The sequence below is a fragment of the Haliotis cracherodii genome, unplaced genomic scaffold (genome assembly GCF_022045235.1).
Source record: "Haliotis cracherodii isolate W230 unplaced genomic scaffold, xgHalCrac1.p SCAF_3, whole genome shotgun sequence".
Lineage (NCBI taxonomy): Eukaryota > Metazoa > Mollusca > Gastropoda > Lepetellida > Haliotidae > Haliotis > Haliotis cracherodii.
In genome coordinates this window covers 26,892,737-26,918,104 of record NW_027266286.1, presented here as the reverse complement: position 1 = coordinate 26,918,104, position 25,368 = coordinate 26,892,737, and the positions used below count along the sequence as shown (strand labels likewise).

Here is a 25,368-nt window from a genome sequence, read left to right as displayed (position 1 = left end):
ATTGATGGTTTTGTGTCATTTGTTTTGAAACAAAACTGTTTTAAAGAAATGCATATAGTTTCAACCATTTATTCAAGGACCCTCCAGGTCATGCAGATTGGTACATAGATAATTAGAGCAAAGTCATAAAAAAGAATTACAGTTCCAAATGGGTTGCCTTGAAAAAGATACACATAACTGGGGTCTTTATGGAAATAGAATTTGGTGATTTTACTGTAAACACAGTGCTAATACAGGGGTCAATTTCGCTATATCCAAGCTGCACCAGTGCAGGTAAAACATTGCAAGTGCAGGTACATTTTATTTCCAGGATGCACCCAGTGCAGGTAACATTTCAGACCACAAGTGCATGGCAGCAGTTATGTTTCATAAATGTGGAAAACTGAATTCTTTTAGAACTGGCTGTAAATATTTTAGAATCCAAGAAACAAAAGTTCCTCAAAAATAGTGAAATACACAGATTTGAAAGCAGTGAACTTGCAGAACTAATTCTTCACAATTACCACTTGAACAGTCACCATGGTCACTCATGAGGTTACAATCACAACAAACTGACACTTTGAAACTTCTGTTAAAGGTTGTTTACTGGATATCAAGATGTGAATAGCCATATTCAGATTTCTTCAAAATAAATGAATGGGAAACATTCTCAAGTTTATTTTCTCTTTGAATTCATTTAATATTTAAAATAACTGAAAATGAGTTTGCAGCCACATGTTTGGACCTGGAGCAGGTGGTTAAAAAGAATGAGATCGTACCCTGTAAAAATTGTGTGATTACACGATAGCATTGACATCAAGTTGGAACACACAGACTTCTCAGAGAACCACCCCTTATTAAATAAGCCTATAACCAATAAAAAACGAGCTCAAATCATCCCCAGGCCATCACTAATATCTTATTTATTTCTCCTCAATGAAAACATACCATAACTATATTTTTCTTGTATTTTCTGGGTATCAATTAATCACAAATAAAATCATCACCTGTATGCGTGACGTCTGCCGAGCCAATGCACATAAGTCCAGGGGGAGACAACTCTTGGAGGATTAACACATCAAGGGACATAACTCAGGGGGCGGAAGTGTTGAACAGGTGCTTGTTTACATCCTAGAGATATTCACAGTGACAGACGGATGCATGCTGACAGAAGATTGTTGAGATTTGGTGATGGGTGACTGGCTGGTGAATGAGGGGCCTAAATGGTTTATTGTGGTAAGTTTTATTACGACACATGTTCAGAGAACAAGCACCTGTTGATTACTAATTACGTCCTACCTGGATGCATTGTACAACAAGGGAGTGTCAAAATAGTTTGAATTCTGATGGTGAATGTCAGGAAACGTGTGGGTAAATCGGATTCGTATTTGTGGTTTGGGTTGAGTTCGTGGTTTGAACTCAGCGCTTGTCCCTACTGCAGTAGTAACATGCGTGGTAGGGCTGGGACGGGTAACTCGGGTACCCGGGTCGGGTGGGTCCTGAGTAGGACCCAGGTACCCACAGGACTACGCGGACCCGTGGTAGGTCACGGGATATATTGTTTAATGACAAAAATATCTAAAACACTACAAGTCAATAATGTTCGAGTTTCTTTCTGACTCTGCTCCCATTCCTTCTGATTTTTCATATGGTTGAATAAAGAAAAATAAACTTCAGTGTATGAATGACCAGATTGTTTAATACATGTATCTAAATACGTTTTGCCAGGGCTATGCTAAAAATGTTCCCAATTGGACATTTTGAGACATCTGAGACCTACACTGGGTACCCGGGAAGGGTCGGGTATTAGGGAGATTGGTACCCGGGTAGTCAATTTGGACTCGTCCCAGCCCTAATGCGTGGCGTATTGGTTTCAAAGAAACTAGAGCTTTGGGGACTGCATGTACTCTCTGGATTCACCACTGCAATGTTTCATGAAGTTACAGAGAATACTTGTGAATATTTTATAACGTCTATGGTATAAATGATATGAACTGAGTAAAAATAAAACAAGAAATGAATCTGATGAAGTTAATGAACCAAGCGTATGCTCAATAAGATGTACCCATGTTGAAAATTGTACTAGAATCTGTCAATTTTACTTTTTGAAAGAAGAAATATATAGATAAATAATTTTAATTCTTGAGAAATATTTGGTTGTCGTTCTATCATAGATAGTTTCATAAGGTTTGATGGAGAAGGAGAGATGTGCTGATTTTAAAAATCACTTTTGTTGTAAGAATGAGGTTAATATGCCTGAGAATCATGCTTGTGATATTAGATTACCCTGTGGGGATTCCGGGTTAGAATAGGTCCCCAGCAACCGATGCTGGCCGTAAGAGGCACTGAACCAGACCACCTAATCCATTTAGTCGCCTGTCGACAAGCATAGGTTGTTTGGGACCTGTAGGCTTACCTCGAATCCCAACAGATCTTCAATTTTTATGCACATTGGACACAATATTTTGCCTCCAGTAAAACTCCAGTAAAAGGTTATGTATGTCAGTAACACCCAGATGCCAACCATGCCGTTGTTAACAATTGAGATGAACATTCCATTCTGACTGTGCTCCATGTACACAGAGATAAGGGCACAGAGAGTTGAACTAGGTCAGTGGGAACAAAACTAATTATTACCAAAGGTTATTTTGAGCAGATCTGAAAGAGCAACATGTTTTGTTAGCAGGGTTTGTGACTTTCAGAAAAGATTTTATTCTCATTTTATGTTTTCATGCTCATGATTTGTTTCAACAAGTTGTCACATTGTGATATGTTTGTAGAGTTTGGGTGATGAACATGACAAATGGTTTGTAGGCTATATGAAAGATGATAATGGACATATATTTTATTATCTCAAAAGATATGGTTTTATTTGGAAGGAACATTATGATATATTTGTATTGAGTTTGCTAGCATTAGCTTGCGGATCTGTTAGGTGCGAGTAAGTATGGTATGAGCAATATTCCAGCAATATAACAGCCATTTGTTAGGAAGACTTGTGGGACTGACTATGTGCAATCTTATATAAATCAGATCTTTTACTTTAAAATGATACCTTTCTGAGTCTTAAGACATTCCATAGGCGGTAACGTCAGTTGAACCCTAAGTGTACGTTGACCGTCCAAACTAAATGAAGGATGTGTGGGTTTGGGCTGTTACGATTCACTCGCGTATTCATGAATTGAATTCGTTATTCGTGGTCGCTAGAATCGAATATTTACAACAACAAAAATATAAAAATTGCAACCATGAATATGCAGTCATGTGTATTTACATACACAATACCTAAAAATATCCATAAGAACTTATTATATGCATAGATATCTTAAAAAAGGTAACACTCTATTGGATTTAATTTGATAGTAATGTGGTCACTGGTCATTGTCGCATTTGAGCAGATACTAGTACCTGGATCAGTGCAGTATATGAATTTATGATATAATAATAATTAACACTGTCAGCATGTTCAAACCATGTCAAACAATTTATTTTGTTATTGTTTCATGGAATACAATAAATAATACATCAACTGCTGACTTGTTATTGTATTCGTGAATTAATATTCGTATTCATTACCCTATATTCGTGAAACGTATCATATTCGCCTCATAGTGTAATCGTTGCAGTCCTACTGTGGGTTCTGTGATCAAGTAAGATGTCAGCTTTCTAAAATGATTCGGCTTCATTTCTCCATGCTCTCTACCCCCTTGATTTACAAATTCAGATTTGTTCAAAATTGGGTGTAGATGCCATGTCACACAAAAACAACAGGATATATTACATTTATCATCCAAAACTGGCTCCTTCAGGAGATATCGCTTGGATTAGATCAAGCGATATCTACACTGTAGATATCGCTGTAATGAAATTACATCACAATGCTTTGCAGACCATTGTGACGTCACCGGTTACCAAGACGTCACAATCAAATGACATCACTAATGGCTCTGCTACTGAAGCTGTTAGCAGTACTTTTTACACTGAAAACACTGCTAATTACTGTCTACATATTGAAAAAGTTGGAAGAATGATGTTGGATGATAAATAAAATCGTTGATAAAAAGTGGCAAAAAGCCTTTGCAAGCCTCGTAATATTTCCACTTTTATCAACTCATGTTGATATATTTGATATCAAAAGACACTCGGATGAGATTCTCTATGTCCACAACACTATAATGTGCAGCCTCATTGATTTAAATTCAGAAATTGTTCTTTTAGTTTGTTTTCGGAAGGCAGATATTCTGATCTGAATGCTTTGCTCACTCAAACTAAGGATTTAGAAGCCTAAATGTTGATTGGCTGGTTAGATAGTTCACCTGACATAACCTCGATGGAGGATTCCTCAGATCTTCATACTGAAAGATATCGTATCTGAGTAAAAGATCAGATTATATTGAGATTGGTTTTTATGTAGTTGAGATTGCCATCCATCAGTGTAAAGATGGTTCCCATCATGCAAAGTGTTTTAGACCGTACACCTGTGTTTTTCCGTTTTCTTGAAGTCCCTCCCAAAGAACACAAAAATGTCCAAAAAGTTTGTGATTATGAAAATCACATAGGTATAAATATTATTAATATTTATCTATATTTTCTATATTGCTACGGAATTTGTTTTCACAATTTGAACCTGTCAGTAATTGTGATGTTTTGGTGACTGTATTATTTTGATACATGTAGCATAATTTATTTTATTAACCATTTCTTTTCTAATAATGTTATTAAAGAAATCGCAACTTTGGTGAGTTAAATGTAGGAGAACATCCCAAATTTTCAAGTTAGTTTTAAGATAGTTTGACACGTCAGTGCTGTTCAAGGCTCGACCAGTCTGAAGAAATGGATAAGTACCGGTACTTGTATCTGAAAGTACTTCAGATTATGAAACAAACAACGATTAAAACCAAAAATATCTAAAAGCACTATACCCAATTACTTTTTATGACATGAAAATTGATAAATAACTATATAAAATATTTTACTGTTTATTTTACTTTATAATATCAATAATATTCCAAACAGAGGCTATTTTCAGTCCAAGCTTGTCACAGTGCAGTTTATATAGCAAAACAGAAACATGAATTCTGATAAATTCTGACAGTTACTTAGATAATGAAAGAACAAAATCTCTGTTTATGATACAGTCCCATTATTTACAGAAAATCTGCACAGACACATCGTGAGATTTACAAACAGAAAATAAACCTAAATAAACAAGATATCACTTGAGATTGCAATTTGACTTTAACATACAAATATTTCTGAAAAGCACTTACTGTAACAGTGTTAGTATGGTCAGTGAAACAGGACCGCACTGCCCCATCACATACATCCCCGTTTCCCCCTGCCTGTCCAAGTCATCTTCGTCCCCTCCAGCCCCACACTTGTGTTTTGCATGTGACTTCCGCCCCCACCAAGTATGTACTTCCAGAAACATCACGACTTCCTGCTGACTCGGGACATTCTCAGTTAAAGTCACAGATCCGGCAGCTGGTACAGTGTTGGCCACAATGTCCTATGTACATGATTAAAGACTTAAGTAGTTCAAACTGTGTCCGACAAGTTTTCAAACATCAACAAACATATTAATGCTATGAATTTTTTTACATTTGTCTATATTTTTTTCCAAAGGAATAATATATATCTATAAATAGACAAATAAAGCTCTTATTGTGCAAGTGATATAATTTATTAAATGTATCATCAATTTACATGATGTAGGCCAAACTTATTAATTTCTTGTTTACTGATGTCAAAATGCCAAGAAGTAGCATGTACATGTCCAGGTTAATTCATGTAATTGTTGAGGTTAGTTTTCCTAAGAACACATGAAGAAAGAACGCTGGTGAATATGTTCAATAAATGTGTCAACAAAAGAAATTGTTTAGAAAATTATATTTTTAAGTTTTATGTTTATTTCTCTTCAAATTATAGCAGATTTGTCTTAAAGATGAGAAAATAATTTGACTGGCATTATTATGTAAAAATGGTTTGATTATGATACTACTATTTGATGAGTGAATACTATTTTTACGGATTTGAACCAGTTATCATAACAATAAGACGCTTTAGGTTTAGTGAAATATCAAAATGAAGGTTTGTTCAGAAATATTAAATTTGCCATAAATATGAAGAGATCATATCTACATGCACAAAATATGGATATGCCTAAAAACAGTCAATTCTCTTATCCTTCAAGCAGGACTCTACATGAGGTGAACAACATTTCTCCTGAACCTGTTGGACTGATACCACAGGAATCAGTTTATGTCACAGTCAAGACATAATCAATTTCTTCTTTTCTTATGAATCACTCGCTCCTAAAATTACCCTGCCCCTTATATTAATGAAAAGAAATTATGCACGGATAAGAAACAACATTTACAGCTCAAATTTCCTTTTTGCACAAGCCATTTTGCACAAGAGATTCAGAGGAACACCATGCTGTGGTGACCATGATCTCCGACCCACCTCCTCAAACTTCAAGCCAAAGGGGGACAGTGGGTAGTCTAATGGTTAAAGCAATCGCTCGTCATACCAAAGACCCAGGTTAGATTCCCCACATGGGTACAATGTGTGAAACCCATTTCTTGTGTGCCCCGCAGTGATATTGCTGAAATATTGCTAAAATCAGCGTAAAACCATACTCACTCACTCAAGCCAAAGGGTTATTGCCAAAGAGGTCATGTGGAACATTAGAATATAATTTACTTAATAGATCTGTAAAACCTTTAAAAAAATTAAAATGAAATTACGAATTTTAAAAAACAACGTCCTCATCCCTACCCACTTAGTTGTGAAAAAGGCTGTGATAACAACATCTTACATTATCTGGCCTTGTGCTACAGTGGAAGTTGATGGTGTCAAGTGGAGTGACCCTTTAAGACGTGTGACACACTCAGCTATTGTGGTCGAATGTCAGCATGCTCCAGCCATTCTCCATCATTCAGATCTGTAGTGTTGTTGTGCAGGGAGTGTGGCTGATCATCAACGTGGGGATCTTCGCTGGGACTTTTGTCAGCTATCAGCAGAACCTGGACTACTTCTACCTTCGTCTGCTGGTCGGGGTAAGATGGTAGTGTAGTCACAGTCAGACTTGCACTGGCTCACCCCAGTGTTATATGTCTCCATAATGTTAAGTAATCCAAAAGAAATGTTCTAATAGAAAGTAATTTTAGATCCTGCCCAACCCATTATTATCCAATGCGTTCTACCATGTCTACTCATATCTGCATCCTCTTGAAAACCACTTGTTATATATACCGTATTCGACGTAATAAGCGCCCAGGGTGCTCTCAAACTTAGAAATAGGGGTCTGTTATTAGAATATTATTTTGGGGTTTATGCTGACAGCCTGAAATGATACAAAAGAAAAGTGGGTGCGTATTATGTACGACAGATATATTTTCCAGAATTTAATTGCCCATAATTAAGGGTCAATATAACACATGAGTGTGTATTATACCTGAATAAATAAGTCTTGTGTACATTCATCAATCAGAAAGGGGTGATAATTGGGACTGTTCACTAGCCAATATATTAGCAAATATCACCGACCCATGAAGATGCTTGCCGTAAAAGGCGACTTTGCTTGTCGTAAGAGGCGACTAACGGGATCAAGTGGTCAGGCTCGCTGACTTCGTTGATGCATGTCATCGTTCCCAATTGCATGGATCAGTGCTCATAATATAAACCACTGGATTGCCTGGTCCAGACTCAATTGTTTACAGACCGCCGTCATAAAGCTGGAATATTGCTGAGTGAGGCGTTAAACAACAAACCAAACCAAACCAAATCCTGGATCCGCCTCTGTGATGTGGGTAAATCCTGGATCTGCTTCTGTGACTTGGGTAAATCCTGGATCCACCTCTGTGACGTGGGTTAATCCTGGACCTGCTTCTGTGACTTGGGTAAATCCTGGATCTGCCTCTGTGACTTGGGTAAATTCTAGATCTGCCTCTGTGACTTGGGTAAATCCTTGATCTGCCTCTGTGACTTGGGTAAATCCTGGATCTGCCTCTGTGACTTGGGTAAATCCTGAATCTGCCTCTGTGATGTGGGTAAATCCTGAACCTGCCTCTGTGACTTGGGTAAATCCTGGATCTGCCTCTGTGACTTGGGTAAATCCTTGATCTGCCTCTGTGACTTGGGTAAATCCTGAATCTGCCTCTGTGACTTGGGTAAATCCTGGATCTGCCTCTGTGACTTGGGTAAATCCTGGATCTGCCTCTGTGACTTGGGTAAATCCTTGATCTGCCTCTGTGACTTGGGTAAATCCTTGATCTGCCTCTGTGACTTTGGTATATCCTTGATCTGCCTCTGTGACGTGGGTAAATCCTTGATCTGCCTCTGTGACTAATTTATGAATATTCACACACTACAAATACTCAACACCCTGATGAAGTTCTGGGTTAGAACAGGTCTTCAGCATCCCATGATTGTCATGAGATGCGACTAACAGGTTTGGGTGGTCAGACTGTTGACTTGGTTGATGCATGTCATCGTATCCCAATTGCATAAATCCTGTTGTCATTCACAGGATTGTCTGGTCTACACTTGATTATGTACAGACCGCCATCATATAGCAGGAATATTGCTGAGTGCAGCATTGAACAACAAACAAACAAAGAAAAGTCATCATTTCCAGTGAAGGATGTTCAGTCCTTTGTTTTCTGAAAATTGTGAAATATCGGTAATTTGTTGTGATTATTGTTGAGGCCAGACCAATTCATGATCAATACCCTACATGGTCCAATGTTAATAAAGGTGCGGGAATCATTATACAGAATAAAGATATAGTATATGCCAAGGTAACTGGTGACAATGTCTGTACCATATCTGTTATAAACCTGTTCCCAGGATGCCTTGTGCTGGGCGCGGGCAAGTGCGGCATGCTTGAACTTCAACTGTCTTCTCATCCTCCTACCTGTCTGCAGGAATCTCATCTCATCCATTCGAGCAGCATGTTCTGTAAGTAGCATTGTTATACCTTTATTGAGAATCTTATAATTCCATTGGTTAATCCATACCATGTGACAAAACAGCACACTTCAATGTTGACCCCCAAATCACATGATTGACGCTGACCTCAAATAATGACTCGTCTTATGATAAGTATTGACCTGTTATGTGATGAATATTGACTTGTCTGCTTGAAAACTAGATGGTGTCTGGTCCTACCATTTCTTGCTTTACAGCAAGGTTACTGTAGTGAAACAGAGGTCAGTTTAAAGGCTTCATGAACTTCAACAACAAAACAAAGTACCGTATTCGATGTAAAAAGCGCCCAGGGCGCTCTCAAAATTAGAAACAGTGGGCTCTTATTAGAATATTATGTTGGTGAAAAAAACAAAGTTGAAAGATAAATTTCGTGGTTTATAGTGACAGCCTGAAAAGTTTATGTACGACATTTATATTTCTCCAGAATTTAATTGCCCTTAATTAAGGGTGCACATAACACACGAGTGTGTATTATACGCGAATAAATAAGTCTTGTGTACATTGATCAATCAGAAGGGGTGCTAATTGGGATTGTTCACTAGCCAAAATATCAGCAAATATCGCCATGGATGCTCATTAGAGCGGGGCGCGTATTACGTCGAATACGGTATTACTCTTGATGAGGTAAATATGCCAAAACAAGGACCCCACGGACCAGACCCCTTTGGCTGTCTGATGGGACAAGTGCTGCCTCGGTCTGGTCAGACCACCTCAGGGTTGGGGACCTCGTGTCCTTGTTTTCACATACTGACCTTCTCAAGGGTAATTACTGGTATGTTGATGCGTTCTTGTGAAGGTAGAACAGAGCGACCTCAAGATTGTGTGTCAGAAATAACTGATACAGGATGTGATGACTGCCAACTTAGGGCCTAGCATGTTACTACATACTTGTTTATTACCACCACTGCCTACCAAGTATGCTAGGTACTCATATACTGCTTGTTTGACAACTAGTGACAATGAGCAGTGAACTTAAATGTCAGATTACACAGTATACTGCATTAATGAAAACTATCTTGCCCGGTAACGATGCTTAAACGAAACATGTATATACACAATGTGTACATTATACATTTTAAATACATGTATATATATGTTTGACGTCAGACGGTGGGTGCACGAGGAATGACGTAATACATTGTGAACCTTGGCATGCAGTTATCATATACATGGCGGAACAAGCCTATTAAACTCGAAATGTTTTACAAATTGCAGCACCATCTGGCGTTCTTCATTGTCAACGTCCTTGACGCAGTTTAGTGTCCTTTCGTGCGCCATGACGTTCTTTAGTACAAATTGTTCTTTCTTTTCATGTGACGTCTTTTCGTAACATTTGACTATGAATATTGTGTACTTTTGCCTTTATAACAACTTTGTATTTGTTTAACCAGCGTCAGTTTTGTATTTTGACCTTTATTAGTAACATTTAATTCTTTATTCGTAATATGTGACTACTATTGCATACTTTTGTCCTTTATTTCAACTTTGTATTTTTTGACCGAATGGCCCCTCCCCCAATATGTGGTGAAGGTCAACTAGTCCTGGGCCCACATGCACAAAGCGATCTTAGTGCTAAGATGATCGTAACTCCCATACTTTAACATAGGTCGTAGCACTAAAATGGCTTTGTGCAAGTGGGCCCTGCTATGTGATGTCACCAACTGTAAGAAATGTCAACGGTAAGAAAGGTCATCATCCATGATGAAAGATATTAGTATACTTACTTCCAGGTGTGCAGATGGAGGGAAGACAAGTTGTAGCCATGAGATGATAACACTGTCTGACTTATAGAGACACAGAAGCACAGCCAGTAATACCAGTAGCTGATCCTCCTTGTTAGGGAGTACTTACTCTGGTCCAAAAGTTGTATTTTACAAATGAAATATGTCTTTTTTTGTAAACTTGATCTTTACTTACATTTGTTGTCTTCACAGTGCTGTCACCGGAATGTTCGGCGTCAGCTGGACAAGAATCTCACATATCACCGTTACCTTGGTTACATGATCTGCCTAATGACAGGTGCGTGATTGGGTACTGGATTACCTTATTCGACGTAATAAGCGCCCGGCTCTAATAAGCACCCACGGCGATATTTGCTAATATATTAGCTAGTGAACTATCCCAATTAGCACCGATTGATCAATGTACACAAGAGCTATTTATTTGTGTATAATACGCACTCGTGTGTAATATGCACCCTCAATTATTGGCAATTAAATTCTGGAAAAATATATCTGTCGTATATAAACATTTGAGGCTGTCAGCATAAACCACGAAAACCAAAAAAATATTCTAATAAGAGCCCGCTATATCTAATTTTGAGAGCGCCCTGGGCGCTTATTACGTCAAATACGGTATTAGTTAACTACAGGGCAATTTTGTATCTTAGAACAGTAGTAATACTCTTAAAATTCACATGGGGACTCCATGGCTGTATCAGTGGAGATTCATTGGTCACAATGGATGTTGAGTGATGTTGTGATTGAGATGCTAGTTTATTCATGTACCCAGTACACTGATCGCTGGATGTGTATTATAGCACTTAGTAAACAGTTCAAGCTAAATTGCAAATATGGCTGCAGTGATATAGCTCTATGATATCACTTTTTGTCATGACATATTGTCACTTGGCAGCATAAGAGGCATCGTGTATTATCCAGTGTCCATTCTATTACCCGATGGGGGGCACGGGTGGCCCAGTCGTCTAAGGTGCCGCGATTCGCTGTGCAGAGTTGCATCCCTTGGGCACGCCAGAAACCTATGATTGTGGGTTCGAATCCAAGTTCGCACCAATTATGTTTCTAGGTTTGTCACCCCCCTACCCGTGCTCATGGGTTTCACCGAAGTGGTAAACGTCTTAGACCTGCATCACTTCGGGCTTTCCTCCCACATTAAGCTGACACGCCGTGATATAATTGGAATAATGTTAAAAGCGACATTAAACCCAACTCACTCACTCACTCACTATTACCTGATGTGATAAATTTCCTGGACCCAAGCTCTTCCATAGCTTCAGTTTATCCTCATTTATCATACCTCCATTTCAAAATGACGAGATCTGATTGGCCCACGTGATTTTGATAAAATACTTAATCATACTTCCATTTCAGAATGACGAGATCTGATTGGCCCACGTGATTTTGATAAAATACTTAATCATACCTGCATCTCAGAATGACGAGATCTGATTGGCCCACGTGATCTTGATAAAATACTTAATCATACCTGCATCTCAGAATGACGAGATCTGATTGGCCCACATGATCTTGATAAAATACTTAATCATACCTGCACCTCAGAATGACGAGATCTGATTGGCCCACATGATCTTGATAAAATACTTAATCATACCTGCACCTCAGAATGACGAGATTTGATTGGCCCGCGTGATCTTGATAAAATACTTAATCATACCTGCATCTCAGAATGACGACTTCTGATTGGCCTACGTGATCTTGATAAAATACTTAATCATACCTCCATGTCAGAATGACGAGTTCTGATTGGCCCTATTATTACATTGGTAATAACAACATGTTCATTGTATATCTGGACTTATATTTGTAATATATTACATGTGACATCTGGATAATCAAGAATGTATAAGTAGTGTGTGTAATGTTCTCAACAATTATTTTAACTTGGCTCTATTTTCCACGAAATTATTTTATTTACTACTTTGAACTCTGTTTCCTGCAGCTATCCACATCGTCGCACACTGTTTTGACTTTGAATACCTTGTTGGAGCCTACGACAGTCCGGACCCTGCAGTGCAGGCCATCACTTATCTCTCCGTATCAACAAACGGCAGCTACGTCAACCCTATCCGGACACCCGGCACCGTTAGTATACATTCCTGACAATCTGTGGACTTTGGACTCCTTTGTTGTATTCCAGATAGCCAATGTTTAAAAATGTGCTCAGTAGCTATGTGATGGAGAATATAGATTTACATCACTGTACAAGAAATACTGCTGACGATGCAGAATAAACAATTACACAAGAAACCATACAGGTATTGTAGGAAAACATATAATATCCATTTAAGCTTCGCCTGACTCAATCGGGTCATTGATTGAAGACAGATGTTCGTTTCAGCCTTCATCTGTCTCTCTCAGGTCATTGATTGAAGACGGATGTTCGTTTCAGCCTTCATCTGTCTCTCTCAGGTCATTGATTGAAGACGGATGTTCGTTTCAGCCTTCATCTGTCTCTCTCAGGTCATTGATTGAAGACAGATGTTCGTTTCAGCCTTCATCTGTCTCTCTCAGGTCATTGATTGAAGACGGATGTTCGTTTCAACCTTCGTCTGTCTCTGTCAGGTCATTGATTGAAGACGGACGTAGGGTGATGTTTCACATTCTTCTTGTGATGTGTGTTTTATGTGGTGATATATCCATGTGATGTAATGCCCTCAGGATCCCACTCAAGAGGTGTTCAAGACGGTGGCAGGCGTGTCAGGCGTGGTGATCACGCTGTGTCTCATACTTATTGTCACATCTTCAACGGATGTGGTCAGGTTAGTAGCATCTGTCTTATACTAGCAGTATTGATCATTGGGTAACATTTCAACCAAACAACCTTGTTATTAATATTTTAGGATGGAAACTACATAAGCAAGAGTTGCTGCAAAACATCTAAGATCCCAGTAGATTTATGCATATCTATATGTCACAGCCTCTTCAGGTTGTTCAATGGAATACAGCTTCAGATCTAAACTATGATGAGGAAGAGAATTTATGGATGTCAACTTCTTTATTATGAGGAAATAAACGTTTTAGAGTACTTGTGTAAGCTTACTCCTTCATCAGGTGAAGGAGTTCACATATCATGCATATACTCCAAAATGTTATGTTCCTCATAATGAAGAAGCTGACATCCATATATTCTCTTCCTTATGTGTTTCACTTATAAATGCCTTTCAAAGACTAAACTATTAATGGTTTATATTTTTCACTGCAAATTTCAACAGAGTGTCTTATATCTTACATTTCAGACGTTCCTATTTTGAAGTCTTTTGGTTCACACATCACCTGTTTGTAATATTCTACATCGGCCTTGTTGTCCATGGATTACAGTAAGTCATTTTCAGTTTTAATCTATGGGATTTGTACACAATGTCAGACCCTGTCTTAGCTCACCGACAAGGAAATTGTTTCTAGTTCTAACGCATATTGTGGACTCTTTGCAATTTGCATTTAGACCCAACAGGACACAACACAGACACTCCTGCTGCTAAAGCCATATGGATAATGGTAAATCCGCTTTCAATACCATACAGCCTCACTTACTTATGCAAAAGTTTAACATGGGTGTTAACTTGAATATTGTCAAATGGGTCAAATCTTTTATTGTAAACAGGCCACAGGTTGTCATTGCAAGTGGCACCCGCTCATCTCTTATTTACACTTCTACAGGGGACCCTCAATTTGGGTTACATCCGCACAAATGTCTGAGCCTCAGACATTTGTGCGGATGTAACCCAAATTTCCATCGGGATAATGTTTCCCCGTCTTCTTGAAGAATTATATATATCGAAGCATGCATGGACGAGGACCCAATTTTTTACGTAGATTTATACTGAACTCTCATTCAGAAGGCATTTTGATTGGTTGTTGATTTCAAGCTCATTAGCAAGAGAAATGATGTGCAAAATTAGTGATAACAGCAATGGAGCTGGTTGTTTGTTGTGCTATTGTCAGCATTCTTTCATTCTGAAAACATTGTCCAACGAGGATTTGAAGTTACTCATGTGTTTTAATGCCATGCTGGTTCTGGCAGGGTACAGAGGCTTGCTGGGTAGCTGCTAGGCCTTATGGGTACTCAGGGTTTACCATGCTAGATACACTCAAGTCCCGTTAATCCGACATTGTTGGTTGCATATGATTATGTCGGATTAACGAGAATGTCGGATAAACGAAATTAAGTAGTATCAATGTTCGTGATCGAAAATCCGACAACAAGCAAGTATAACACTGGCTGTGTACTCGCAGGCAGATGACCACAGAGTACGCTGATCACTGTGTCGGATTAACAAGTCTGATTAATGAGTGATTTTGGTAATTTGCAGCAAATTTGGTGTGTCTGAGTCTGAGGGGGAGACTGTCGGATTAACGGGTCTAAATAGCCCTGATTTAATCGGTTCCCATCATTAGTGTCGGATAAAGCCGATTGTCGGATTAACGAGTGTCGGATTAACGAGACTTGACTGTATAGATATGTGTACTCATGTTAATATACATGTACCAACACTGGTTTCATCACTTCTAAATGAAGGTGTGATGGCGAATAGATTCAAGGTATTGATCAAACTGGAATGGAGATATAATACCCTGAATAATCGAGGATGTACACTATAATGACCTGAACTGATTGTTTGTGTTCTGTATCTCCAGGGGAATAATCCGGGGCCAGACCAACACAGCCATCCATGATCCTGCCAAGTGTTACAAGAGGTATGACAAGTGGGGCAGTGGGGAGTGCCCTATTCCACAGTTTTCAGGCTCACCACCAAAGGTAGGTTTTGGTCTTGTGGAACTTTTATCAAATACATCAATAGTATTTTTTCTGCATTTTGAATCTGCAATAGGGGAATGGTTAGCTTACTGGTCTAAGAGGGTACAAATCACTAGAGAGTTGTGTCCCTTAGCTGTGCCAGGATCTGCTAATTGTGCATTCGAATTCCAGTATCACACTGATTATGATCCTTGCCCTGTTTATACCTGTGCCCTTAAAACTTTCACAAGCATGATAGCCCAGAACTCACAGTACAGCCTCATTCTGAGCCTCTTGTTTCAGTGATCCAAGCTTCTTAAGCACTTTGATATTTAGTTTTGAAGTTAACGCTGTACTTCCCTTGCTGTTATGTGATGTATACAAATACGGAAATCTTTTGGGGTTTCCTCCATTATTAAGGATGCTAGAACTGAAACACGATTCAAAATGGCGTTAAATCAAACTCACTCACTCACTTTCAGACCTGGATATGGGTGTTGGCTCCTGTCGTGCTGTACATCATAGAGAGGGTTATACGCTTTTGTCGTAGTTTGAAGACTGTTGTTATAACAAAGGTGAGATGGCATCATGTTCATGTATAAATCTATCCATTTTATCCTCTTCCACACTTAGCGCAAGATGATGAGTTAGAGAAGGAGGGGCAAAGATTGTTGCGTCACTAGCCAATATTTAGTCGTGAAGATCCGGGGTAGATCCGGGGTAGAATAGGTAGAATAGGTCATGCCTGCATAAAAGGCAACTATGCTTGTCATAAGATGCAACTAAAGGGATCAGGCGGTCAGGCTCGTATCCCAATTGCATGGATCCATGCTCATGATGTCAATCAGTGGATTGTCTGGTCCAGACTCAATTCTCTACTATATATATCCCTATAGCTGGGATATTGCTGAATGTTGTAGACACTCCTGCAAAAACATATTTTTTTCAATTTTATTGTGATCAGTCCATCACCCGAAGCGACCCAAAACTGTTATGAACTGAGTGGAAGACTGTTTGTTTTTTCAGGTCGTGAAACATCAGTCCAATGTGTTTGAGCTACAGATGATGAAGAAAGGGTTCTCCGCCCTTCCGGGGCAGTATGTGTTCCTGCAGTGTTCGTCCATCTCACGGCTGGAGTGGCATCCCTTCACCCTCACTTCCGTAGGTGGCATCTGTATCTGGAATATAGGGCTTCAGATTGTTAGGTCCCCAGGTTATTGACACCTGAATAACTTTTACCCACCCCCATGAGATTACCAGTGCATCCATTACTCTCATGACCTTATTGTACCAAGTTGTCATATTCTCGCCTACATTACAGACATGTAACTCATCATTGAACAGGTATAAACTTGTGAGGTCTCAGTGCCGTAGCCAGCTGGGGGGGCAGGGAGGGCAGTTGCCCCACTTGGATTTTTTATAGAAAACATTTTTCCTTGTGAAAGTTAACTTGAATAAGAAATGAATAATCTTATTTACTGGCTGCCATCATATAGCTGTAATATTGCAGAGTGTGGCATTAAGCAACAAACAAACAAACAAACAAAGCTCAGCATTAAGACAATAGTAACTCCCATGTTTGAATATTGATGATGACAGTCATAGTGCTAAGACAATAGTATTGATGTACTTATTGTCAAAAGACACTAGGGTTAGATTCTAAATATATGAAGAATCAAACACATTCCTGGAAAGGAGCTTGACTTCAGGTTTAACCCCATTACACCAGCTATAGCGTAGGGCTGGTTCTGACTGACCATCAGTTGGATATTCAGTGAATGTTCTGTTGTCTCCTCAGTCTCCAAACGAAGACTTCCTGTCCGTGCATGTCCGAAGTGTAGGGGACTGGACGGAGAAGCTGGCCAAAGCCTGCCATGTTGATGAGGGGGAGTTCCAGGAGGCGTGGAAGATGCCCAGGTAGACTCACTCACTCACTCACTCACTCACTCACTCGCATACACACTCGCTCGCTCGCCCACCCACCCACCCACCCACTCACTCACTCACTCACTCACCACTCACTCACTCACTCACTCACTCACCACTCACTCACTCACCACTCACTCACTCACTCACTCACTCACTCAGAAGATGCCTACTTTATTACGGCCTATTGCCTTTCTTCTGTATCTTCTGTATTTTCTCACTCACTCACTCACTCACTCACTCAGAAGATGCCTACTTTATTACGGCCTATTGCCTTTCTTCTGTATCTTTCTTCATACCAGTAATACACATGCTAAAGGGTATGACAGTGTTTGTGAAAGTCCATGTTGTAAGCAAGACTAAGAAAGTCAGCAAGTCTATGGCATTAGAGGAAATGGAGAAGTCTATGAACACATGTATTAAGCTTGCATAGTTAGATAGGCTAGATGATTCTAGTCTTCCTTCTTCTTCCCACCAGGTTAGCTGTGGATGGCCCCTTTGGAACTGCCACGGAGGTAAGAACTTTCACCATAGATCATCAACATCATTATCATGGCTGTATGAGGGCGCAGATTGCCTAGTAAGGTGTTGTCTCCCTTTGCTGTCCCAGAATACACTGGTTTGGGGTTCAAATCTAGCACCATACCTGTGCTTGTGGGTTTCAGTGATAAATGTCAATGTGGTTTTACTGCTGCACTCAGCCACCATGCCATGATATAACTGAAATACTGTTTAAAACACTCACTGAAAATGAACAAAGGTAGTACTTATTTGATAAATTATGAGCAGGCTCACAACCATTTGACTGACATTTGAAGTCTGTTAAGACAGCTGAATGTGTGTCTATTCTTTGAAGGACTTTTTCCGCTATGAGGTGGCAGTGCTGATCGGTGCAGGGATAGGAGTCACGCCGTTTGCAGCTGTTTTGAAGAATATATGGTACTGTCACTTGTCTTTCAATCATCCTTGTTACCCATGGGCAGATGTTCCATCACTGTCCTGTTCTTGTACAAGCCTACGGAAATAGGGAAACAGGGATTGGTTGTCAATATGTTTGGCTGTGTGTGTGTTGGGTGCATTTGGGAGCAGAACTCCAAAACCTGAAAATATTTCTTGTTGAAACATGCTATAAAGATCAGTCTAGTGGTGAACTTGTGCCTTTTGATGATTTGGGATTTTTTTTTTTTTATGTTTTCATGACAATTTGGACTTTACTCAAAATGAGGATAGTGCTCATTTCCAGAGCAGAAGTCTAAAACAGTTGAATTTTTCTTGATGAAACTTTCTCTTCAGATCAGTCTAGTGGTGAACTGGTACCTTTTGATGATTTGGGATTTTGAAAATTAATGAACAGCGATATTGTTTTCGTCACTGAACTGAAGGTATCCAATTGTAATGAACCAAAAGTAGGGTATGGGTAAAAGTAGCCAAACTCCATTTCTGAATTGCACCAGACCCGGGGACTTGTCATCTCCTGATGACTCTTGTCTTGTCTTGAAGACAATTTGAATAATGGCAGGTACAATGCCCCAACATTGACTCATTTGTAAGACAGATCTTGGTATCTTGTGATATTGCTACACCTTGTTAAACTAATGCCAATCCCTACTGGCTCCCTCGCTGTAGTAAATTATTTTCAAAATCGATGTTGATTGTTTATTTGGATTCAGGTACAAATACTGTGATGTCAACACAGAGATGTCGCTGAAGAAGGTGCACTTCTTCTGGGTGTGTCCCGACACTCACGCCTTCGAGTGGTTCCAGGATCTTCTCAAATCTCTGGAGCAGCAGACGTACGAACGTGGCAACGCCAATTTCCTGTCTCACAACATCTACCTGACCCGAGGCTGGGACACAAACCAGGTAGGTAGTTATTGGATGCTGGCTCATCACACAGAACACATGGGATGATTACCTGTAGGGTAAACTGTGCGAAGCCCATTCTAGTACCCCCTAATGATAGTGCTTCAATCGTGTGGCATGAAGCCACTCTCATACACTGCTACAGGGCTTGCAATCATAACCTGAGACTCAGTTTCCCACATGTTGTCCTTCTTGAACCCCCTTGTGATATGGCAGCCGATTTTGACTAGGTGTCACATATATTGAAAGACCATAAGACCCTCGTCCACTTCATGTTTGTGACTTGTTATTCTGTAGATTACAAGTTTCTATCCGCCTCTGTGGTCTAGGGGATAGAGCTCCTGCCTCTAGAATAGAAGGTCTGTGGTGCAGTCCCCTGACTGTCATACCAGGAGATGTTAAACGATGGAACTTATTGTTACCCTGCCTGATGCTTTGTATTAAGAGGATAAAACAAGGACTGGTCGGAGTCAGTATATTGTGAGTGGGGTATCCATGTTAAACTGTGGCATGGTAACTCACCGGGCTAGTACTGCAAAATCATCGTTACTCCGGACTAGTACAAGCAGCCACACATGCATACACGTTGCTATATAAGTGAAATAATATTGAATGTGACATTAAATCCCATTTCACATCGCCTACAATTTTTTCTGATCATGATTCTCCCCCCCCCCCCCCCCCCCCCCCAAAAAAAAGAAGCATAATCTGTGTGAGATGAGTTCTCTGATCCACTTATTTGCAAATCTACAAGTTTCAACAAACAGTGACTTATACATGTTTTATCTCCAGGCGAAGAACATTATGATCCATGATGACGACAATGGCCTTGACCCCGTGACGGGACTGAGTCAGAAGACTCATTATGGCCGCCCCCAATGGGACCGGGTATTCGCATCTCTAGCACAGCAACATCCTGGGTTGGTAGAACTGGTACCTTTAGGACTATTTCATTTAGCATTGATTTCGAACTTCTTCAGGCGGTTGCATTATGATTGGGGGGTATTACTGATGGTGATATACGGTAGTTATAGATTCTGACTCATGGAGGATTCAGACGTAAGGTTTGTGACCAGTCCATTATTTGCTGTCTCACTACTTGCTGCGTTTACTGTACCCCCTCATCTGTTCACCTGTTCTCCAGTGTGTAAGACCCGTGAAGATTCCTGGGTAGAATAGGTCTTCAGCAACCCATGCTTGCCATAAAAGGTGACTATGCTTGTCGTAAAAGGCGACTAACGGGATCGGGAAGTCAGGCTCGCTGACTTGGTTGATGCATGTCATCGATCCCAATTGGGTGGATCGATGCTCATGATATTATTAATCACTGGATTGTCTGGTCCAGACTCGATTATTTACAGACCGCCGTCATATAGCTGGAATATTGCTGAGTGCGGCGTTAAACAACAAACCAACCAACTCTAGTGTGTAAAAAAATATCTTTACTTTATTTTGCATAAAATTGTTTGGGTTTGTCAGTTTTGTAAGAAGAGATATATGCATAATCAGTTAAAAATGCTGGATGTTTACTATTTTTAGTTACCATGGCAACATATTTTATTGTCAGTGCAGGGTTGTTGTCTTTTTACAGATGTTCGGTATTTTTAGTGACAATTAAGGGACTATACATAATGAACAAAAATTGCATTTGATTAAATATTAATTAAAAGTTAAGTTACATTTTGTTTTGCTTATCAATCAATACCTATAGATGGTAGTGCAAATATTAATGAATATTAACTATTTGTTTTATTTTCTGATTGTCGCTTTGGACGACGGTCAGTCGGACACATAATCTACAAAAGTGTTGTCGTATTCCTTGTGTTGACCATGTGTTACCATCTACTGCAGGGTGAGCGTGGGCGTGTTCTTCTGTGGACCGAAGGAACTATCTACACAGCTTCACAAGCTCTGCAATAAATACTCTTCTGACAACAATGGAACAAGATTCTTCTATAACAAGGAAAACTTCTAATATCCCCCATCACAAGTGGCCTCGTATTGTGCCATTTATTCCATAAAAGTATGAAATGTTTAAAATGACTCATGATGACATGCATTGTTTATTTTTACACTTTTTATACTCACGCTCAACCTTGTAGTTATTTTATGTTCTGTGTATGTCATATGTCTGTAACTTGTTATTTTTAAATTGATGTCAAAACATTTATTATCCAAAAATATTTTTAATATACAATGAAACCTTGTCAGTCTGGACACCCCTCTTTCTGGGCGATTACTGGTATTACTGTCAGAAAAGGGGAAAGGTACATCAGAATCTCACTAAACCAGTATGAGACCATCCTCGAGTCCGAAGTAGATTAAGATTTTACATCAAGATTTTTCTGTCAAGGTTGAGGGTCGGACTTGTATGGTTCAATCAGCTTTGATGGTTAGTACCATTATGGAAATTACTGTACTAAATAGTTTTTTGGTGAATGTTTACTGCTGAATCTAGAACATTCTGGGTATCAGTCTACATTGTAAACACATTGTCTATTGATGAGGGGGCCGTCGGGTAGCCTAGTGGTTAAAGCGATCGCGTGTCACGCCAAGGACCCGGGTTCCATTCCCGACATGGGTACAATGTGTGAAGCCCATTTCTGGTGTCCCCCGCCGTGATATTGCTGGAATATTGCTTAAAGCGGCTGATAGTCAGAGTCTAGATTAGACAGATTCCACTGTATACAATGGACATTACTCTGTACCAATAATGCATTAGTACATGAATTCGTGAGAACGGTATGGTACAGATTACAGTGTTACACTGTAGCGATGTTTATCTCAACTTTGTTTACAACAAACGTGCCAACATATCCTCCTAATGTCAGTCATGTCAACAGTTGCCATATCTGTGCCTGAGTCATGAAGAACTGTGATATGCTTTGACTGGAAAGACTGTAGATATTCAGTATAGGATCCAGTCAATGTTGCTCTCAGGATGAAGCTTGTTCACAATCTTTACACTACAACTGTCTAGGGGAGCAACCATTTAATATTCAGTTGTGGGGGGGAACTTTCTGTTTGAGACAGAATATTTGTTTTTAACTTCAAAACAAAATTTCTATTATATGAGAGAAGCGGAACAATATTTTCGTTCACAACAGTTTATTCAAGGGCTTAATTCCAACATGTGTGTAAAACTTAGGCCGAAAATTCAGGAAAACATATTTTAAAAAGGAAAGAAATCCCAGTCCAAATCATTCCACACAGACCCGTGAAGATCCGGGGTAGAATAAGTCTTCAGCAACCCATGCTTGTTGTAAAAGGCGACTATGCTTGTTGTGAGAGGCGACTAACAGGATCGGGTGGTCAGACTTGGTGACATGGTTGATGCATGTCATCATATTCCCAATAGCATTTATTGATGCTCATGATGTCAATCACTGGATTGTCTGGTCCGGACACGATTACTTTTCAAACCGCCATCATACAGCTGGAATATTACCGAGTGCGGCGTTAAACAACAAACATTCCACACTCACACAATGACACTCACAGCCATACACACACACACTCACAGCCATGCACAGAGACACACAGAGAATATCAAAATGTGGCAAATGTTTGGTCCCAAAGTCTATGAGATACAGCAGCCATAGTTATTAACATGATGACACCACAGAGCAAGGCCAACCGATGCACTTCAGGTTCAGGGCCAGATTAAGCAGAAAAAGCGTACTTACAATATTTAAAAAATTTGTTTTCTATCATCTCAGATTTGTACAGCGACATGCAAACATTATGAAATTGCCCATTTACCCAACATTAAGAATCAAATGGATTCAAAATAATGTGATTTTCATAACATTTCCACAGCCGAATATTAAAAATTTGAAGCCATATAATGTAGTAAGACAAGCTGCTAAAGTGGGAACAGGCAGGTATAAGATTGGTTATGTGTATATGTGTCATGCAGACATTCCCCAGGTGCTGGTCACCCTATTTATTGTTGTGTTGTTGACACTGATGAACACCTTCTGTCCTACCCAGTCAGTCTTAACCCATGCTAATAAAATCTCATGACATTAATGTGGTGAGCTTCAGGTCTTTCTTCCTTTTTAATTTGTTTCGCATTTGACTCAAAAGCAGAGGATTATTGGAAGGTCTTCATAGTTTTTAACTGGTTTAAACTCAATTTTTTCATACTGAGAAAAGACATGTCATGTTTTACTTGAGATCAGGTTGTTAAAATCTTCCCGAGGCAAGAGAATTGACTGACTTTTAAAGTCCAGTTTCTACCCTTGCCGAACTAGGTTGGTATTATGGAGTTACATTTTGGCTGGAAAACGAGTCCAATCAAAATCGTGCAACGAAATCTGGTTCGTAAACTGTCGTGCAGATTTCGGTTGATTGCAGTATTTGCATTGCATGTGCACCACCAACTTGTCAGCAGATATTTTCCAAATCTTTTCATGTTTTTAATCAAGGTGCTTAGGTTATTTGATTCGCTTCGTGATGTTAGACCCGTTTTATCAACATAGATGTTGCTTATTGATCAGATCGTCTTGACAGGGCACTGCCATTTTGTTTGAAACAAATGCAAGTGATACGAGAGGTGAAATCTGATTGGCCCATAGGAGAGGCTTAGAAGGGACATAACACGTAATGACCACTGGTGGCGCTACAGTCGAGCCCAGGAATTCCAGCCTTGTTCGGTCAACTCTCTTGCCTCGGAAAGATGGGTTTGTAAGGACAATTTAATAAAAATGTGCCATTTTTGTTTTTATTGATGTTATATACATCCAATTAGCTTTAGTAAAGTGTAGGTCTTGATTCTCTATGATTGACAATTTAGGTATGCATCCAACAGATGTGATATTGTCAGTAGAATACATCAGTTGAATGTTTGAATGATGAGGTGTGGTGGTCTTCAGAGACACTTGTTTGCTAACAAATGATTCCTTGAATGATTGGTATCTGAACCAATACTATTTTTTCTAAAATATTTTGTTTTATAAGCTTAAAAAAATAAAAGAATTGGTTCTCAGGCAATGGCTTTTGAAATACAGTGTGGGCGGGCGGTGTGTTTTTTTCTCTTCCTTTATGGGGTTGTTCAAACTGGTATATTAGCAAATAAACAGTTGTGTAACCAACATGACCAAATAAACAGTTGTGTAAAAACAACCTGGGAAAGGGTCTCCCAACAAAAAAGTATTCCTTGTTGAGCAGCATACTGGAATACAGTATTTGAATATTTAAGCATTTTGGGGGGATTATTTTAAAATGGAAATAAAAACGAAACATGCATCAAACTTTATGATGGGGGCGGTGCCTGAGAACCAAGAATATTATTTCTTTTAACCATAGGTTCATTAGTTATTTATGAAAATACAGATTGTAAAGTCATTTTAACATGATCTGTGGAGTGAGTCGAGACTCTACTTTGAACAGGATTTTATGTCACGGAATGTCGGCTTGATGTGTAGTCCAAAGTTATACGGATCTCAGATGTTCGTCGCTATGGTGAAACTGACAAGCACAAATTTATGCAGACAAACCAAGCATCATGAACACAGTGTATTTTGGATTCAAACCCATGCACACAAACATAAGATGATGGCACACCTAAGAGACAACTATGCACAGCAGATTGCAGTGCCCAAGACAACTGGGCAATCTATGTCCACAAGATGTGTGGTCCAAATAAAAGTTATGCATAACAAAATTCTTCAAGCATATTCACCATTACTTAAAACGTCAATCTCACAAAACTGTTATTGTAGAAGTATTATCATAACAGTTCATATGTATTGTCTTGATGATGAATGTTATTATTTTTCAAAAGCAATAAAATCATCATTTTCATCAACAGAAACCTTTATCTGTAGGAAGTGTCAACAAGGCGGCAAGTGAGCCTATGGTCTGTTAAGTTTTGACTTCTCCCAACCAATTGAAAGGAATGAGAGGTGGTCCTGCAACAATAGCACCACAGCAGGGTTGGCGTGTATTAAACTGAACATAATTGGGGTGGGTGATAGTGTGTGAAAACACTTTTAAAATAAAGTGAAAAACTCTTTACGAACCCTCAGTATTTTATTTTTTTAAATTCTGAACCTTCCATTGGGAATACACACTAAAATATTCATATATTGTTTACGTCAAGCCAAA

At 39.3% G+C, this 25,368-nt stretch overlaps 1 protein-coding gene across 2 annotated transcripts; it reads left to right on the top strand.

Moving 5' to 3' along the window:
• The first annotated feature begins 1,076 nt into the window (after positions 1-1,076).
• On the top strand, positions 1,077-25,036 carry LOC139473925 (NADPH oxidase 2-like). 2 transcript variants are annotated; one of them, XM_071256737.1, is made up of 16 exons: positions 1,077-1,215; positions 6,945-7,040; positions 8,833-8,943; positions 10,908-10,992; positions 12,673-12,815; positions 13,392-13,492; positions 13,970-14,050; positions 15,369-15,489; positions 15,951-16,043; positions 16,495-16,629; positions 17,267-17,385; positions 17,873-17,909; positions 18,251-18,333; positions 19,065-19,257; positions 20,050-20,177; positions 21,109-25,036. In XM_071256737.1, exons 1-16 carry the CDS (start codon positions 1,171-1,173, stop codon positions 21,230-21,232), a joined length of 1,695 nt encoding a protein of 564 aa, XP_071112838.1. In that variant the 5' UTR covers positions 1,077-1,170; the 3' UTR covers positions 21,233-25,036. The 2 variants fall into 2 exon arrangements, with proteins under 2 accessions (XP_071112838.1, XP_071112839.1); XM_071256738.1 differs by having other exon boundaries at positions 1,103-1,215; positions 6,932-7,040.
• The last annotated feature ends 332 nt before the right edge of the window (positions 25,037-25,368 follow it).